The sequence below is a fragment of the Acanthopagrus latus genome, chromosome 16, assembly GCF_904848185.1.
Source record: "Acanthopagrus latus isolate v.2019 chromosome 16, fAcaLat1.1, whole genome shotgun sequence".
NCBI lineage: Eukaryota > Metazoa > Chordata > Actinopteri > Spariformes > Sparidae > Acanthopagrus > Acanthopagrus latus.
Genome location: NC_051054.1, coordinates 4,056,739 through 4,076,516, shown reverse-complemented (window position 1 = coordinate 4,076,516; position 19,778 = coordinate 4,056,739). Strand labels below are relative to the sequence as shown.

The 19,778-nt window shown below is 42.4% G+C and overlaps 2 protein-coding genes across 3 annotated transcripts; one reads left to right on the top strand and one right to left on the bottom strand.

Moving 5' to 3' along the window:
• Positions 1 to 48: 48 nt before the first annotated feature.
• LOC119005054 (probable carboxypeptidase X1) lies at positions 49 to 8,780 on the bottom strand. Of its 2 annotated transcripts, XM_037072473.1 has the most exons (13): positions 8,438 to 8,780; positions 7,378 to 7,487; positions 6,438 to 6,577; positions 6,228 to 6,312; positions 5,174 to 5,324; positions 4,968 to 5,056; positions 4,702 to 4,825; positions 3,547 to 3,743; positions 3,245 to 3,424; positions 1,872 to 2,166; positions 1,275 to 1,414; positions 1,090 to 1,192; positions 49 to 972 (listed from the first exon to the last, which is right to left on the bottom strand). In XM_037072473.1, exons 1-13 carry the CDS (start codon positions 8,748 to 8,750, stop codon positions 611 to 613), a joined length of 2,289 nt encoding a protein of 762 aa, XP_036928368.1. In that variant the 5' UTR covers positions 8,751 to 8,780; the 3' UTR covers positions 49 to 610. The 2 variants fall into 2 exon arrangements, with proteins under 2 accessions (XP_036928368.1, XP_036928369.1); XM_037072474.1 differs by lacking the exons at positions 7,378 to 7,487; positions 8,438 to 8,780 and having other exon boundaries at positions 6,433 to 6,501.
• Positions 8,781 to 11,357: 2,577 nt separating this feature from the next.
• On the top strand, positions 11,358 to 19,778 carry zmp:0000000662 (RING finger protein 145). The gene is made up of 11 exons (XM_037072472.1): positions 11,358 to 11,650; positions 11,871 to 12,121; positions 12,782 to 12,890; positions 13,507 to 13,598; positions 14,239 to 14,480; positions 14,668 to 14,843; positions 14,938 to 15,078; positions 15,949 to 16,131; positions 16,273 to 16,420; positions 16,630 to 16,986; positions 18,248 to 19,778. The coding sequence occupies exons 2-11, from the start codon at positions 11,953 to 11,955 to the stop codon at positions 19,070 to 19,072; spliced, it is 2,442 nt and encodes an 813-aa protein (XP_036928367.1). The 5' UTR covers positions 11,358 to 11,650; positions 11,871 to 11,952; the 3' UTR covers positions 19,073 to 19,778.

Sequence of the window (19,778 nt, the reverse complement as noted above, 5' to 3'; positions counted from 1 at the left end):
CTTATTTGATTTATGTCTGTGCACTAAAATATAGATAACACAAATAAGTCATATTTATTTGAGATTTTATTGTCCTTTTGGACTTTAGTCAAAGAAAAACAGACACAGTGTTAGAAAAAAAAAACATGTCACGTATCAGACCAGCTGACAGGTAAATTCTCAACTCAGTCGTCTTACAGATAAACAACGAACACTACAGCGTCACCAGCTATAATGTCGAATAAAACAGTCCGCCTGTCCATGGATGTGCAGACATCCATTAAAACCCTGCTTTTTTTTTAAGTATCCTGTCAAGTGCTGTTAGAGTTTGTTTGACTGTCATAGTTTAATCTGCCTTAAAGGGTCAGAACACCCAAACAAACCACAGCTTCAATATCTTAAATCTGTGATCGTCACATTGGTGGAATTAGAAATCTCTCTGATGGATAAAACCTCAGCAGATAAACTGTCTGCCTGTCTTGATATCACTGACGCTATGCAGAAAAATACATGTTTGTAATTTGGGTGAACTGACCCTTTAACAGGAACACGTCACAATTCCCAGAGGTCAGGTTTCTCCATTCGAACTGAACCTAATCAACCCATCACCCAGCTTGTCTCTGAGGCGTCTTCAGCCCCTGATCGCGTCTCCTCCTTGCGACCTCCGGGCTCCGATGGACCGAGCTCTCCTCCGCTGCTCCTGCTGCTCTCGCTGACTCTCCCTGCGGCGGTTGATGACCTTGGTGGTGGCACGAAGTTTGCGGAGCCTCAGAGCCCGAAGACGCAGCTGAAGGTCCTGGGGGATCTTCCCTCCTTTGGCCCGGATCTCCTTCAGCCTCTGGATGGGCGTTTTGGTCAGGGTGAAGTCGCAGATGGTGGGACGTGGCTCCATCCCAACGCGGCAGTGACGCACGGATGGGAAGTAACCCTCGGCCCAGACTATCACCTTGTACTCGCCCGGGTTCAGGAGACGCCAGTAGTCTCCATCAGCAGCTAAGGAAACCAAAAAGCATAGACAAAAATACAGATTGTTTTTTCTTCTACATAGTTACACATGTTCTGCGTCATCATCCTGGTCAAATACAAGAGAGAAGAACTCGAGTGTCAGACCTGATCGGATGTCATGATCGTGGTCCTCCACCTTGATCACAGCGTCAGCTATTCCTTGTTTGGTCATCTTGTCTTTGATCACACCTTTAATCCCCCTGTGAACCTGAGGGAAGAGGAGAAAGTTATTGATCTACAGCTGCTGCTGCTGCTGCTGCTGACTTGTATGATTTTCTCTGCAGACTGACCTGCTCCATGTAAACCAGCAGAGACTCCTTGTTGTTCTCCCACTCGACGGGAAGCTCACTGGCATGAGGGAACTTGTCACAGGACAACTCCACGGTCACCTCGAAGCAGTTGGTGTGCATATAACTGAAGTCATTCATACCTGCAGGAAAGAACAATGTATATAAGAAAGGCATTTACTAGTTTTATTTACTCAAAGAAGCGATTGAAAAGCTTCTTTCTCAGGTGAGCTCAAAATTGCCCAAACACCGTAATGATGCAGCGTTTGGACAAAATTACAAGGTTGTCCAGAATTCACAGGGATTGGCCGATCACCACATGTCGACTTTCTGTCTTGTTTTGTCCATAACCCAGATATTCAGCTTACTCTCATGGAGGAGACTGAACTAACCAGCCAGCAGCAGACAGTTATCAGTTACTACGCTGATAACTGTCTGCTGTTCACTCTGCAATTTTTATTGTTGTATCTTTCTTTCCTTGAAGTTATGAAAGGCTGTATTTCCACTGGCAGTTTTATCTGTGAAAACATCCTCTCAGCACAGCCTTTCTGAGCTAACTCTCCTCCGCTGGTTTCCATATTTCAGTCTGAGCTGACTCACTGCCGGGGACGGTGTGCCAGGCTCCTCCGTTGATGATGTTGTTGTGCGCCTGGAAGTCCTCGTAGTGGCAGATGCGACGGTCGGGGTTGGCCATCACCAGGTTGGTGGAGGCATAGACGGTGGCCAGCCAGCGGAAGAAAGCGTTGTCCGCCGTGGGGGTGTCCTCCTGAGGGGCCCAGTCCCGAGTGCAGTCGAAGGGGTACGTGACCACCAGCTCCCCCCCGTGGAGGTTTGCACTGAGGACGAAGGGAATGTCCTGCATCCAGCTGATGACGGCACGAGTCTCTGGTGCAACCTGAGAGGGAGGGAAAACATTGTGACATAACAATCAGGAGAAACTCATATAAAAATAATACTCTTAAAATGAATATTTCCGTTTATCAGTACCTGGTTATCTGGAGGCAGAGTTTCAACATGTGGTGACCTTTAACAAACTGTTACCCAACGCTGAGTGACAATGTTTCCAGGAAAACCACAGCCCTCTTGGCTCTGATTACTTCCTGATTCGAGGTTTGCATGCTGCTGCTGCTGCTGCAGTGGAAACATTATTTTCCTTTTCTGAAACCGTCCTCACACACTACCCTGCAAAAACTGCCTCTCAGTGTGACCTACATTTATCCACTAATGAACTGGAGACTCATTCAGTCACTGTTTAAAGTAACAGAGTTTGGTTCTTTAAGGCAACCGTTTGTATTTCATTAAATTCTCTTCCCTCTTCTAAGACAACAGAAAAGTCCGTTGTGTTTGTTTTATAAAGTTATGTGATTCTTGTTGCTGCCCGCCACAGTGCTGTTGTTTCTTTAGACCACCAGATGGTGCCAAATAAACACATTTTTAAAATCTTACACCCTGGTGCTTTACCACAATCCCAAAACTTAGTCAGCAAACTATATTGCTTGTCACATCAGTAACGACTTGTTTACTTTATTGGTTGTTTCAGAGGTGGAATTTAAAAGATTACATGAAATCATCTGCTGTACTTTAGTACACATTTGGATGTTCACTGACATTTTCTTTTCACCCACCTACATTGCTGTACTGAGTTCCCTCCCCAGACATCTTAACAACCATGCACATCTGGGCTCAACTACCTCTACCATCCCACATGAAGGCCAGTAAGGTCAACGACTCACAAGTGGCCCTAAACACTCTGTGAGGACACTCCCACACAGGGTTCACAAGCCTGCGACTCCCTTCCAGTTAGGTAGAACTGAAGAAACCTCTCGGATCAGAGCTGAAACATCTAAAAGTCTGGCTGCCTACGATACAGCACTTGGAATTACCATGACCTGGATGACTGCCTCTGTTATACACAGAATATGAGTACTTCTACTACTTCTCTGCTACCTAAGAATTGAGCTACGCATCCTTACCATCGCGTCTTCTTTGGTGTAGTACTCTGGGATGGGGATGTAGTGGTTGGTGACTTTGGACTTATCTACTGCCGTCTCTTGAGCATCCCACATGATGTTGTTCAAGTCTGGAAAGTTATGATTCAGGTCGATTCCTTCAAAGCTGTATCGTCCGTCAGCCCAGCCGGCCAACTCTGAGCCCTGCAACCAGGAACAGAAATTAATAACTGCAATGGTATATATACAGCATTCATCTCAAATTAGGGGCAAACTACAGAAAAATATCCGTCAAATCTACACAAAGTTACTTGAACTTCACTGACCTTCATATAGGCTTCTTCATATCCATCAGGATTCATAGAGGGCAGGAGGTGGATTCGAGTCTCGGTCACCAGCCGAACAACACGTTGGTTTCCCCTCTTGTACTCTTTACATAAATACTGCATGAGGTTGAGGACGAGCTCTCGGCCCAGAGCCTCGTTCCCGTGCATCCCCGCAACGTAGCGGAACTCAGGCTCGCCTACCGAAAGAGAAAATAGAGACATTTACTTTGCGAGCCAAGTAACAAATGTTGAGACGTTTGCCTGGGTCACACTCTCCATCAAGCACCTGCAGTGTTTTATTGGTTTCGACCAGAGTGTCGCGGCTGGAGGCACATCAGGAACCTCTTGGATAAAACTTTCAACACCTTTTATATTGTGTGAGGAAACAGTGTGGATCTGGCTCACAGCGCGCGGGTTGCAGAAAGTTTGCATTGGCTGCTGCCCCTCTTCTTCTTGGATTTGGCGCCAGTGAAACCACCGAAATTTAAATCAGCTGCTGACATTTTAAATAACCTAGATTCCCATTATTCCTGAGTGTTTATGCCATTTGTCTGAGAATAAGGAGAAGAAGAAGGAGAAGAAGAAGGGGAAAAAAAATCTGCCCTTCACGTAATTTATTTAAACTCTTTGGCAGATGTAGAGGCTAGAAAACCTGGCATCTGAGGACAAGATCACACAGAAATCTGTCTTGTATGGTGGAGAGAGAGTTGTCTCCGATTTCAACCCTTTATCAGTTTGTTTACATGTGGGAGGCCCCATTTTACGATACGCCTCAACATCCCTCAAGAGACAAGCCTGTATAAACACTTGAGGATTTTGAACCAGGGGCCTCTGAGCAGCCACGCCAGCAAAAAATGAAAACCACGTAGGATTAAATGTCTCAAATCAAGGCAGTATGTGCTTCTTTTCTGTCTCACAAAGCTGTTTTTATGTTGCAGTTATCTTGTTTAAAAGCCATTTTGTCCTTAATAATCTTCTAATATACAACGTGTTACTGAGATTTCACGGTTCTTGAAACTGGAGAGTCTCAGTATGAACTTGTTTGAACACTGTCAGGATAACTTCTCTATGAATTCTGGCTTTCTGCTGCAGAAACTTTAAACTTTAAAAAGACATCTCGACTCATGAGAGAAGGGCTGAATCACTTTTCCTTACCTAGCTCATGTTTGCTGGGGTTATCTGAGATCACCATGACGTACAGTTTGAGGCCCATGTAGCTCTTCCCGATGGTGTAGACGTGGGTGATGTCCGGGCACTCCTCCGTCACAGACTTCATGAGCTTCAGGGTTAAGAAGACAAGTTGGACTCTTTAAAGGGTTAAATCTGAAAACTGAATCTGAGTAAAAACCCTGGTATTGGCTTCAGGCGAACCACAGTTACTCATCATGCATCTGTGGCCTCACAGACTTAATCACTCTAACCTTTCTCATCTCTTTGTAGTTGTGGTGTCTGAAGTCCAGAGCGTCTTTTGATCCAAGCTCTCGCTCCGAGGCGTAGATGTCAGTCGGGTCTACGAGGAAAAACAGCATTAACTCCTGAAAGACCACCTGGCAGCATATTGGTCAGTGGGAATCTTATTATCAAGTGAATCATCATTACTGTCAAACACTTGCAGATCTGTTCCTACCATGAACTCGACAACCGAGTATCTCCGCCCTGAGGCAGATGGTGCCGTTGAAGTACCAGGTCTGGGGGTTAATGCGGATGAAACGGGCGACGGTGGGAACAGGAAGGAGTCCGAGGACCGGAGTCTCTGGATTCTGGTTTCCTTCGAAGATCTGTGCAATTCAATGGGACACTTTGGTTTGAACATTTTTGGATTCCCTGTAAAAATTACAACATTTACACATAAAGCTAGACAACAATTAGACCCCCAACCCCCTACAATTGTTATTGTATTCCAGACTGTATATCAACATATTCTGGATGGATTCTCACAGTAAGAAAGAAGAAGAGGAAGATGGCGATGAAGAATGAAGAAGGAGGAGAAGAAGAAGAAGAAGAAGAAGAAAAACAAAATGGTGGCTGAAGACTCTTGTTAATCTTTTGGCTTTGGAGTTTCACCAGAATAAACAAACTTTGAGAGAATCGATGGGACATTTTTTCCAGATGTGACTCATAATAAGAGGGAAGTCAGTCAAAACTGGCACACCAATCACCAAGCTAATTATTTGTTTCTTGTCCTTAAAGTTAGTCTTTGAGATCTTAACAGACCAACAGACAAACAAACAGGACTGAGACAAAACCTCGTTAGGGAAAACTTTACGAACTACAACAGTGCAAAGAATTTTATGTTTCAGCTCCAGCTCCTTGGAAAAAAATCTGACTGTCCAGCTCACTCATGTGTGGCACTGAACAGAAATCGTTCCTTCAGTTTTAGTTGCAGGTTTCAAGGTTCATCGAGGTGTATTTAACTTTGAATACACGTCTTCATTTTGTCATTTTAGAGGCAATTAACATCACTGTTTACTATGCCAACCACATACCCCAGTTTTCTGCCGTCCTTTATTTGTTTTCATTTTGAGCTCTCTGTTATTTGAGTGGTTCTCTTTCTACTCACAGAACATATTTCACTTTGGCTCAAGCACTTTGAAAATCTGTTTTCCATCTGTGTGAGGTCCAACGGTCACGGTAGAAAACATTCCTCAAATCAGAGAGAAAACACAAAAAGAGGTTCTTACTGCTTCTTCCGTCCCGTTCATGCAGGGCTCCCAGTTCACAGAGTCGTTACTCAGCTGGACTTTGTAGGTGTGGACCCAGTCCCAACTGGAATGAGGTCCAAAAATGTTAATACGCTATCATCTTGTAAACTTGTTTCTGTGTTTCTAGCACCAGTTTCTTAACATTTTGGAGCATGAACTCGTCAGATTTGAGTCCTGACACTACCTGACCTCCAGATGGAGTTTCGGCCCTGCAGGATGACTCCAGTGAACAGCGTCAGGTGCAGCGCGTCCACCTCCAGCCACTGGTGTTGGTCCTTATAATCAGCGCACCAGGCTCCGTCGTACAGGTCGCCGTCCTCGATGCCGGACTACAAACACATATTACACAGACGTTTTGAGGTCAGCTGTGGAATCCATTAATCAGAAACACGCCTGGCTCAGCCTCTGTCTGAATCGTTGCATAAGATTTAAGTTTTGACCCTGATTGTTAAATAATTGCTTTCAGACTGCAGAACATGAAGAGGGAGGCTGGCTCCTCACTTTACTGTACTCAACAAGAAGTCTCTTTCCTGCAAGGCCAATCAGTGGGTTTCATTACAGTGGTAATTTTAAATGTGAATAAATGCTCACAAGCAACTACGGCAGCTGATTTAACAGCTTAAACCACCTAAAAAGCGACAGGAACAGTAAGCCCGTACGGCATGTTCACAAAGACTTCTGTCAATCAATAGAATGAAGAAGAAAATAACGACTACAACACTGTGGGTACAGCATGTTTCACATCTGAATCAGTACATAAAGTAAGAGAAGTCAGGCTTCACGGATCTTGCTGAGTTTCTGACTTGGATGACCGTTCTGACTTGGGTTAACCTGACCCTTTCTGGGGCTTCTACCCCCGCCTGTGGGCACCAGATGTTGGATATCATCCATTTCCTGGCACCCTTGGAGAACCAGAGAACCATGGGAATGTTTGGGATGTATGCACGGTATTCGCCACATAGAGCTCCATTCCTGGGTAAAGGTCCAGTCAGTTAAGGGGGACAATCTGGGGTCATGTACCCGACTCAGAGTGCCCCTTTCCTGGGTAAACATCCAGGCAGATACGGGGGAGATAAGGAAGCTGTTCTCTGTACTTTGTGTTTGAAGTGTGATCCGGATCTAGACCCACCTGGATGTTCAGCCTCCCCCTGTGAGGACCCAGACCCATCCGCTGGTAGGAAGACGCTTGCATCTGGCTGTCATCGACCCGCAGGGACTCAAGGCCGAGGGGAGGACAGTCTGGAGAGAAAATAAACACAAGATGAAAATCCTTGTGTTTGAGCTTGTCTGGTGATACTGAGGGGTTAAAAAACTCCCCTCCTGGTTTCTCTGAGTAAGCAAACACCCGGCTGATGTAACAAGAGGTCCCCGCAGTTATGTGGAATATCTCCTAATCATCCTCTGGTCCAGTGGAAGTTTGGAGGCCCTCTCCAAAGGAAACCACAGATAAGTGAATTCAAGGAGGGTTCGAATGTAATCTGAGACAAAGCTGAGGGCCAAGAGAGAGTGAGGGCAAACGTCCAGCAGAGCAGGGAGACGAGAGTCACAGCTGGAAGGTATTTTATGGTTTTGGGAAGAGACAATAACAATCCTATTAATCATAAACACCACTGGTAGGGGCCATGCAAAATACCTTTGTTCTCTTAAGGTCAAGGTTATTTTTCTTTAAAGGTGCACTATGAACAGAAAGATCTTCAGTGACAGATTTTTTTCATTTTTATTCATTCCTAAACGAACTTTTGAGGCAAAAATGTTTTACTCCACAAAATTTACTTACTAGTTACTTTACAGATTCTTTTTAAGCATGAAAAAATAATATCAACAAGTAAATAATAGTATATTATTATAGATTAAGATAAAAAAAAACAGTAAATAAAGTACTAAAACAATACTTTTAACTTCAAAAGCTGCAAAATGCAAATGCATTGATGCGTCAATGGTAAAACTTTTAATGCACTAATTTGTCCTGTAACAGAGTATTTCTACACTGTGGTACTGCTGCTTTTACTTAAGCAAAAGCTCTGAGGAGCCTACTTGAAGATATCAGAAGCTCAGTGTGTCCCTGAAGGCATCACTGATTAATTGCACTTAAGTGTTTCGTTAATTAACATTAATATCTGGGTTAAATCAGCTTGAAGTCTCCCTGGATTCTCACAGCTTCGTGTAAAAAGAAAACTGTTCTATTTTACCCAGTGTAGTTTTCTTCTCCTCTGTCTTCTTGACATCTGGTTCTTCTTTGTTCTTGGTGTCTTCCTCGCTGTCTTCTTTGTTGGTGTTTTTGGTGTCCAGCTGTTTGTCTCTGACGGTGGTGGTAGATAATGTTGTCTGAGCCGTGGTCGGAGTCGGTCTGTCTGTGCTGTGATCCTCAGTGACGGACTCAGCCGTAGTCGTCGTGATGTTTAATAAATAATAACTCCGAGTTGATGCATCTTCAGTCAGAGTTGCATCTGAAAATCCTCCCAGAAAAACCACTGCAGCCAACATGAGCAATGACTTTTCCATCTTCCTCTTTGTTTGCTGCTGCAGAGTGGGGGGAAAAAAAAGTCCCAGAGCAATTTATGTGGATCTTACAGAGCCAGACCTCCATCCACATCCGTCCTCCTCCTCCTCCTCCTCCTCCTCCTCCTCCTCCTCCTCCTCAATCCCACCTCCCCTGCCTCACCCTCCCTCCTGAAATTCCAGTCAGAGTCCTGCAAAAAAAAGTGACTTTAAACAGACATTATTGCAGTTACATAATGTGGGTTGTGCGTGAACCAGTGACCTATATATCAATATATAGGCCTACGCTTGTGGTGCGAAGTAACTTAAGGACATTCACTCATGAACTGTACTTAAGCGAGGGATTATTACTCTGCTTTAGTAGGAATTTTTCTATTCTTAGTCATTCACGGTGCCCAGAGACTTTGAGGCTCTGAACACCAAAAGTTTACACTGTAAAATCTGACAAAGGGACTTTACTTTAGAAAGTGAGGAAACCAGTTACCTCAAAGTTTGTCTTCTTCACAGATCAGCTTTCATTTCTTCACCTTTTACTTCTTGATTTCAGGGTCATACAATACATATAATGTGTGTTTGGCCAGAGTTGCTGGAGCTTCCTGTTAATAACGATGACTTTTTCCTCCTGAATTTCAAAACCCAGTTTCCAACACATCCTGGCTTTTCCGAATTTCACTCCAAAGTTGTAAATTTGGATATGTTTTTCTTTTGTTTTTGATTATTCACATCCGCTTCCCTCTGCTGCTCTGACTTTCTGAGAAACATCTTACTCATTCAGCACTGTCTCCAGCTTATTGCCGACCTGAATAATGACCCGAGACAATGTTAATCATGTTCATAACAATATAAGATGCATCTGTGTCAAGATCAGCCAGTCCGCCGTCTGTTGAACTGGAGCGAGAGGCTGAGATTTATTGCAGCAGCTCAGATTACACAGATTAGTTTGAATGTGACAAACGCTTACTGGGAACACACCATCCCCTGTTTGTCTGCTTCCATCCAAACCCCACATTCGCAGTTTTTCAGCAAACCATCACATCTGTGTCATATTTTAGTCGCTCTGCCATGAGCTTTACTCACTTTGGCTGTCAACATCTGGTAAAACTAATATGTTGCAATGCAAGACGACATTTAGACAAACAAGGAGTCCCTCACTAAGCTGTGTATGACTTGTTCCCAGATGGTCCGAGAGCATGTCTACATAAACAGTCCATACAGTGATGATGTTTTTGTTTGTGTTTCCGGGTTTGGCTCATTTTCTCGCTGCCAGCCTCTCTGAGAGCATTTTAATAATCTTTTCTTCAGCACTGAGTCATGTAACGCTCTGCTTGGTGTAAATATTTAAACTACTGCTCAGGTTCATGGCAGTAATTCTGCCTTTGAACATAAAAGAGACCAAAAGAGCCATTTTAATTAAGTGTCAACACCTCATAATGTCTTACACTTAGACTCTTATGTAGTTTGTTAATGTCAAAGATAGTGGCTCTTGAACATCCATCATATATCTGTAAATACAGTACGAGTCTGTGTGTGAGAGGAAAATATATGTTTTATTTCTAACAGGATCAATCCTTTACTAAGCCCATTGTATATTCTTGATCATCTGAAGGAGATAAAAAGTGTCTGCAGTTTAGGAGAGAGATTTGATGCGAGGATGTCTTTGTAAAATCAACCGTAAACAACATGACATGAGTAACATTTCCTCTCTAGTTGCAGAGACAAAGAAAATCCACCCACACGATCAGGAAATTCACTTTCTTTATATTAGTCATGCAGTGCCTAGCAGTGCTTTCGGAACAGAGAGAAAACTGACAAATTCTGACAACTGATCTGAATCCTCATCCTCATCTTAATCCTTCTGTAAATTCCAGTACAAGATGATGGATGCATACATTTAGATTTTCTGTGAAAAATTACGTCTTTCATCATGGTGTTAAAAAGGTTCAGGAAAATCTTTATTCTCCTGTTTCCATTCAAAATCTAATCACAAAAGTTATGAAGACAGAAATCATTTGTCATGTTTGTCCAATGTGTGAAGTTATGAAACTGGTTGAGAAAATAACACTGATGGTTGTGGCTCCAGTTTGCAGCATTTTGTGAAATAGCACATTTATCATTGCTTTATCAGCCCAGTGTTTCCCAAATTTCTTACACCCGTCATAAATCTTGTGGACTTGAGAAGTTTGAACAAAGAGTCATTAATGTCATTACATAGGTATGTTATACCTCACAAAAGGCATTTTCTTGTTCTCCTTGACGTCTTGTCATGGCTGTGATGTTTCCATTGTTTAGGGTTTGCTTACAGAAACTACATGGAGTTAAGTGAGTAAATCGTCTTGCTCAAATTCATCTTGGGACCCCAAACACTGCAAAGAAATAATAAGAATATATCATTTCTGACTAGAAAACCACAAGGTATGTTAATTTATGATATTTTGTTTCTACTTTTAATTCAATTGCACACAAAAATGGCAGCTAAGATGGTCTAAGTTGCACTATGTTGCTTAAAAGTGCAGTGTAAGAGTAGTAACACCAGTTGTAGCTTTTATTTTGAAATCGAGACTGCCTGAAACCGATGGCCGTAGAAGAAGAGGAACCTGAACCTCATTGGTGCATTTCTCCGTGACGTATGCACGGGAAATGGCCACGCAAGCGAGCGGAATCATAACACAGCATCTGAAGTGTCTTTACTCACCCCGATATCGCTTAATTTGAGCCATTTAATTTCACTTTCTCCATGGCGGCTTCTTCTAAATATGTCCGAGAAGCGGCAGTTACGGAATAAATTAAATATTTGTCTCGCGGCGCTGTAAAAACATGTTGCTGGTCGCTGTGAAAGCTAACAACCAGCAGCAGGAACTAGCTAGCAAACGGCTGTTCGGCTGTGATGTCTGTCACTGTGCAAAGTAAGTGAACCACTGTCACTTTACACACACCAGCTAACAAAAAGCTTCATCACGGTGATATCTGAGATTACAAACGTACTGCTGCACTTCTCTAGAGCTGATTAATGGCCTGAATTTGACGCAAAAGCAGAAAATCACGGCCTGGTTGCTGTTGGAGGATTCGTGCTTGCGTGCTTCTCAGGAGCCTAACTTGTGTATTTTTTGGGGGGGTGTTTTACAGATGACAAGAAGACGAGCAAAACAGTGAACGGGTTAGCTAACAGCATGTGACACACAGGCTCAAAACACAGCTGGTTTCAAAGATGCCTCGACTGGAAGAGTTGGCCAACGTTGCCCTCAGGGTGCCGAGCATACTGGTGCTGGACCTGCTGTATAAATGTGACATTGAAGGTTTGACGGATCACCTCAAGGCCAAAAATGAAGACATGCTCTTCAAATACAAGTATGTCATCTGGAACATGTACTACGTTGGTAAGTATGCATGTGGTAAAATAATACCCATATACAGCTGTGGGTTTTGACACAATGACTTCTGTTGTCTCTGTTCAGCTGATTTAATGGAGATTCATCATTAACAACAGAGCTACTGTCTGTTTAAAGGCTGCAATGCAATTTTTATTATGTATTTTCTAAATTAATTTGTCTTGTAAATGCTTAAAATGCATAACATTGCTGCCAGTCCAAGATGGCAGACATTAGTCAGAATTCTCTGTGAAACTATGATCACAGTCAGCTTTGTTGCTGATGTTAATGAACACATGAGAGGAATTTCACCCCAGTTCACTTCACAGTTCCAACAAAAAATCTTCAGGAAGATCCCCCCTAATTCTTTTTGTTATTTTTGACTTTTGGTTAGACAAAACAGGATATATAAAGGCGTCACACTGGGCTGCCAGAAAGACTAAGGGATATATTAACTATTTTCTGACAAGTTATTGATAAAAAATGTTTTAGCTGAAACTCTAGCCATGAGCTTAAACAACAGGTGAATACAGTGTACAGCAGATCAGATGATAGAGCTTGATATGAATGCGCCTTGTGTGCCTTTCTAGTGTGTATTTTCTATGTTTTAATCTTCACTCGTGTTTTCTTTGAACACAGGAAACATAAACATTTCCTTTTTGCCTTCAGGTCATCTGATAAATGTGGTGGTTTTGGTTCTGCCACTGAGGCACATTGTGACGCTCTACCTCCATATCCTCGCTGCCCTCCTCCTCTACATGGGGCATCAGATTTCCAAGTGAGAACCCCTCTCTTCCTCCTCCTCCTCCTTCTTCTACTACTACTACTTCTCAGACATTTATTATACTTAGATCAGGTTTCTCTCCTGACAAAGCTTGGCTGCAGTCAGATTTCCCCTCCCTCCCTCCGTGTATCCAGTATCCTTCAGCCTGATATTTAATTTTAGGAGAGAGACAAGTGTATCATGTGTTGAGGCCACTGTTGTTTACTGCTCACTCGCTTGTTAATTTGTCTTGCAACTTGAGAACAGCCCGTGGTTTTCTTTTAAAGGCTTCAGGCTTGTTACTATAAAAAGACCAAACCATATAAAACATGAACAGAAATAAATAAACAAATAAATAGCTAAGAATATTAAATAAACTGAGGAATAATTCATTAGATTTTACCTTTTTCTGTCATCTCAGGAATTGTTTTAATGTATTAATTTAAGAAAATATATTCCATAATAAATCCTGCTGGTACAAAGTCCACAAAACAATCTCAGACTTGCCAAATGCAGCCTCAGGAAGTTGTGTGGTGCTCTGTGTTTTTTTCAATTATGTATCTGATGTAAACAAACAACAAACACTTCACAAAACATTATAAAACCTGTTTTATTTCTGTTAATTTTACAGGGATTATGTTCGTGAGGAGCTGCAGTACGGTTATGAAGGAGCAGTGTACCTTGATTCTCTGGCCTTCAATAGATTTGTCTCTGCAATGACTAGTGAGTCCTGAAACCAAACTTTAAATATGTGGTAAAAAGTCATCAAGGTTCATATTCATGTTTTGTTTTCTTAGGGCTTCACTATAAATATGCTGCAATTTGGCCTGTTAACAGTTTTCCACCCTTTCCAAGCTTTATGGTTGGAAAATCGTCATCATCAGTCATTTTACTTGCGTGTGTGACAGTGATTGATATTCTGTTTTAGTTTGTTCCACTAGAAAATTACATGTCTCCAAGTTTTATGGCTCCACCCTTCCATCAATGGTAATACTGTAGATTTTTTGTGCATCATTTTATACACTTTTCCTTGAAATGTAACTGAACTAAACTGTAGCTTTTCAAGGATGTTTAACTTGTGATCTGTGGGTTTGAACAATGTTTGGCTGAACAGTCGGGAGATGATAAATTTAATAATTTATTTGTTTTTCACTATTAAATCAATTACCAGCTATTCTAATGATTGATTGCTTCCTAGAGATTTTCTTTTTTAAAGAAAAAGCTCAAAATTATCTGATTCCAGCTTCTTAAATTTGTTTTTTTCCTTCTCTGACAGAAAACTAAATTAATCCGACACTAAAGATTGGACTAGTTTGTAAGTGTAATTCAGTTCTATTAATGCAGTATGTTATTTTCTTTTCAGGTCAGATTATTCTCAGCACGCTGTGTGCCTTCCTGATGAAGACCAGGAAGGTGTGGTTGTTTTCTGCTCACATGCTCCCCCTGCTGGCCAGACTCTTCGCTGCTCCTCACGCCACCCTGTTAACAGTCAACACGTTCTCCATGGGACTGACTGGAGCAGGAATCACCGTATTCCTCCTCTCGCATCTCTTTCTGCCATATCGTCTCGTGAGGGCTGCCTACTCAGAGCTGCTGCAACTGGAGGTGCTCTTATTTTGAAATACTTCTTTCTCCTCTTTTTATAATGAATCCTGTTCGTCTGAAGATGCTAATGTTTATTTAAAAATATGCTGTGGGATCACACTTCTCTACCTCTTATCTGTAATTTTTTTTGTTTGATTGAGTCTGATTTTATGCTCCTCAACTCATCTCTGTTTTTTTTGTCCCTCAGGTGATTGAGCTGTACAGACTTCTGGCTGTGGGAATCTCTTTGTGGAACCAGTTTGCCGTCCCAGTGCTCTTCAGTGTCTTCTGGTTTGTGCTGTTCATCGTCCAGCTGTGCTCAGATGCCATGTCTAGCAGTGCTTCAGCAGGCCATCAGGGAATCATGTTCTTCCTGCTCACAAGGTAGAATGTCATTCTCTGTATTATACACATTATTCCTTCATTACATATTTTCTTTATAATTTAATGGGGTTTTTTTGTTTTTCAAACCCTACAGTGTCTCTGAATGTTGTGCCACTCCGTACTCTCTTTTGGGTCTGACCTTCGTGGTGTCCTATCTCGCTCTTGGACTGCTCAACCTATGCAAGTTCTACCTGGGAGGTTACGCAGCTGTTCAGAATGAGAATGTCATGCACAGGTGAGATGTTACCTCTGGTTTTGTACTCTCACCACTTAACCCCTTTTTGCCCATTTTCTAAACAAATCCTGCAAGAACAAATTTTTTAAGCAGATACATTGAACTTGTTTGCAAACAGTTGCATATATCCACATTCAGCAGTTTCTGAGCAAAATTATGACTTATTTAGGGTTGTGTTTCTGTCCACCCGGTGAATGTGGGATGCAATATTCACTCTTGTAGCTTTGTTTTTGGGCTCTAATGACTCCTGAGGGCAATACTTAATCCTCTTTGTTCACCAGTTCATTGCCAAAAGTGTCTTATTGCTCTGTGGTGCTGATCAGGTAGTGTAGAGTGGGTTTCTAAAGCTTTTTTGATGAACAAAGCTGTCTGCTGAGGCTGAAAACAACAGTGTGACAGCGAAGAGAGTGAACCAAAACAGTAAAGCTGCAGTCAGACAGCTAAAAGATAAGCTGAAAACATAAAGCTGTGCATAAAGCTGTTTGTTACCACTGGGGGGCGCCCCCTATCTAAGTCACATAGAGGCAACAAACATCTCAGGTGATTTACAAGAATAAAGTCCTTGTCACTGCGCTTGGAAATTGTCATCTGGAAAATTCCACTCCCAAAACAAAGCTTGGAAAAAAACAACCACAGAAAATTCAATCCCTTTATGCTCCTCACAAATGGTCAAGGAAGAATGACTATCTTTAACCATTAGGATGGTAATTAAAATTCATTTTCATCATTGTTGATTATTTAATTGATTAAATAATTAGCTCTATTCACTCTCTTACAGATCAACAGTTTGATTACAAGATTTCTTTGAATACTACCTCAAAAATTAGCACCTGAAATGACTTTAAACTCCTTTCCCCCACTTGTCCGCAGAGGTGTAACTGAGGGCGTCACGCTTCTTCTCCTCGCTCTTCAGACTGGCCTGTTAGACATGCAGGCACTGCAGCGCACCTTCCTCCTCAGCATCATCCTCTTCATCGTGGTGACTTCAACCCTGCAGTCCATGATCGAGATAACAGATCCAGTTATTCTGGCTCTGGGTGCATCACGCAACAGGTAACAACAGCCACAACATTGATTTTCACCTCCTCAGGAGAGATAGAAGTGAAGCTCTCTGGGTGAAAATATTAAATGCTTCATGTTCAAAAGTTCTCTCTTGCCTCATTCCCTTCATTTCTGTTTCTTCTTTGCTTCCAGGAGTGTGTGGAAACACTTCCGTGGCCTCAGCATGTGTCTGCTTCTGCTGGTTTTTCCAGTTTTCATGGCTTATAAAATCTCACAGTTCTTCCACATGGACTTCTGGCTTCTTATATTGGTGTCCAGCTGCATGTTGACTTCTCTCCAGGTAGGAAGAGCAGGTGACCTTATATGATTTCCTGTGATATGCTGAAGAAAGGAAGATGGCTTGACACACATGCCTTATAAGATTAGAGGGAACAAACCAAATTCTGTTAGAATATTATAAAGATGTTATACATGCATAAACAGAATACATCAAAAAGAAAAAAATAGATTTTCGAATATATTGAATATAAATATTTACTCTTTGTCCAGGTTACCGGCACTATGCTGATCTACTCCCTCTTCATGGTGGAGCTGTTTCGTCGCGACCCGATCGAGAGCCTGGATGAGGTGATCTACTGGGTGAACGCTGTTAGCAGGGTGCTGGAGTTTGTGGTGGCACTCTGCGTGGTGGCATACGGCACCTGGGAGTCTCTGTTCGGGGAGTGGAGCTGGATGGGCGCCTCTGTCATCATCATCCACTCGTACTTCAATGTGTGGCTCCGGGCTCAGTCTGGCTGGAGGAGCTTCCTGCTCAGACAGGAAGCAGCAAAGAAGATTAACTCCCTCCCCAGAGCCACAGCACAACAGCTGCAAGAACACAACGACGTCTGCTCCATCTGCTTCCAGGTTAGTCACACTGTGACTGTTGTCATAGGCAGGTCATCAGAAGCTTCTGCTGTATATTGCTTAACATTGCATGTACCTTTCAGACAGTGGGACTTTGTGGCTTTTACAAGGGAGGCTTGGATGAACAGGAAAAAAATATGGAGGGAAACTAAGTTGAATGAATCTGATCACGTAGGGGAAATAAACAAGAGTAAACATCATCGTACTAACTTTTATTTTCACTCACTAAAATTCATCTTGGATAATAACTTGGAGGTTCCTTCCTCGTCATTATGAGAGATTCATAATGTTTGTGGGCTGTCGGCTTCTGAAGAGCGGGCCATGCCAGATAAGGTTTGAGAACCACTGCTTTGAGGCATGTTGTTCCTGTCTTTCCAGTTTAGCTGCACCTCCTCTTGCGCTGTTGAGGTACAGTCTTTGGCCCTCAGCCAGGGTTTTTGTTAAAACTAGTTAATATTGTTTTGCTTTTTTCTGCCTGTCGTTGACATTATGACTAGCATGTTACCAAGGGAGTAGCTACAGAAAATCTTGATGACGTAAAAGAAAGCTGATGTTATTTATTAGCTGGTTCAAGATTGTTTTAATCATCTTGTTTAAAGAAAAAGTTAAGATAATAAAACACTTAAGTGGGGAGATTCAGATATTACAGCAACACAGAAACAACCTGCGAGGTAAGAAAACAACATTTGAGTTCCGATCAGTCAGACCACATTTAGTGGAGGCCGGGACCACATTCTTGCAGCAACATGTACGCATATGTGTCCTGGGCCACATTGAAGAACCGCCTACTCAGCTGACGTCCTCTGCAAAAAACAAGCAGCAGAAGAAGAAGCCACAATAACAGGCAGAATCCATTACTGACTTATTTCCATGTGGTTTACTATAATGCAAACTAGAGTACGTGTTTGGGCTCTCTTAGCCTGTCTATGTTTGGAGCAAATGTTTGTTTGTGTGTTTCGACAAACCATTAAACTAGTGACTGTAATATCCCCAGACATTCTTAGAAATTGCGTGTTTTTAAGAGTTGTTAAGTGAAGTGTAATGTTATAAACTATGCAAAATGCTGTCTACAACAAATTCTTTCCCATTAGGGGCTTCTTATTAATCCAGCAAATGTTATACATGAAGATATTCCTTTAATTGTGTAAAAAACATACTGGTTTAAAGGTGTGAATGAGTACAATTGTAATGTATATATTGTTATATTTGTTGTACTGGTCCACAGGTGAAGAAATGTAATGAGATATGTCTCTCCCTACAGGAAATGAGCTCTGCTGTGATCACATACTGCGGACATTTCTTCCATGGCAACTGCCTCCGCAAGTGGCTGTACGTGCAGGAGACCTGCCCCATGTGCCACCAAACGGTCAGACCCACGCCATCGGGTCAGAGCCAGGCTTCAGGCGACGCACCGGAAGCTCCAGCTCATAGAGACGCAGGGCCAGATCCGGCTGCACAAGAGGGAGATCAGAATCAGAACCACGACACGTCCCAAGAGACGCAGAGCGAGAGCGAGGCTGTTACTCCTGATCCCAGCGAGCAGCAGGATCAGACGGGAAGATTTGAAGATGGGGATTGTGAGAGAGAGGACAAAGCTAATGGAGAAGCTGCTGAAGGGCTTCGCTTCAGCTCCAGTGGAGATTTTGTTGGATTTGTCAGCCCAGTGTCAAGCTCCTCTTTAGAGGGCGTTTCTAGTGAAACTTTTCCTCCTTACGTTCAAGGTGAGGAGAGCGGCAAAGACCCTCCTCTGCCATCGACTCTTAATGCTGTGAATGAGAACACAGCGGAGAACCAATCTGACTCTAACGGAGCAGAATTTAACGTTACTTCTTGTCCGAGAGTGCCACAAAAAGGTGACAGGATACCGAAATCATGGAACAGCCTGAGTTCACCTGAATCACAGATTACCAATACAAATCTTGAGGCATCTGGTTTCAGCCTCGATAGCCAAACATCTTTCAAATCATGTAACTCAGAACTCTTAGACTGCAATGATGACCCTCAGATTCATAAAGGTAACGGCACATATTCAGACGCGGACCTTGATGGGCTCGAGGAGGCCGAGACCAGTGACGACAGAGACTGACTGCCCTGCATCAGTGCCTTGAAGGAGTTAAAAAAAAAAAGGGTAATCCTCCATACATGGGAATAAAAAGCACATTTGCCTTTTCTCTGTGTACCAATAGAAAAATAATTGTATCTTTAACCAGACAGTGTACCGAATGTGCTTCAGTGAGCAGATAACGAGCATCTGGATTGAATTATAAGACTAAATCGTGTTAAATGACACTTATTGTACAACTGTAAAGAAATTGTAAAAAAATATAATTCATAGAAATTATGTGTAACTATGAAGCAGTCATGTTGCATCAATATTCACCTAATTCTAACAGGTTACAGGTAAAGATGTTTACTTAGAGAATTAGGTGATATTTGATTTATTTTCATTTTTATTTGTCCAGTGTCCTGGTCGCTCTCTTGTTTAGCTTTTTTGTGAAAACAGCGTGGAGGGGGAAAAAAAGGAAAAGCTTCAGCAGTTGTCTTTGTTATTCATGAATCAGCCTTTTGTACTGCTAAGGTTCTCTGTCGGTTCTCTGTCCCCCCCTCCCCAGTATTAAATTACTGCTGTGAACATTTTTTTTTTCTTTCTGTAGTTTTTATATTAATTAATAAAGCCGTGGCAGGTGCACAGTGACGTTGTCATCGTGTGCCGCATCTCTGAAGTCTAAACAGAACTTTACCTCTGTAGCCTCGAGATATGAGAGGCCAGATTAAACTTTTTGGCTCACATG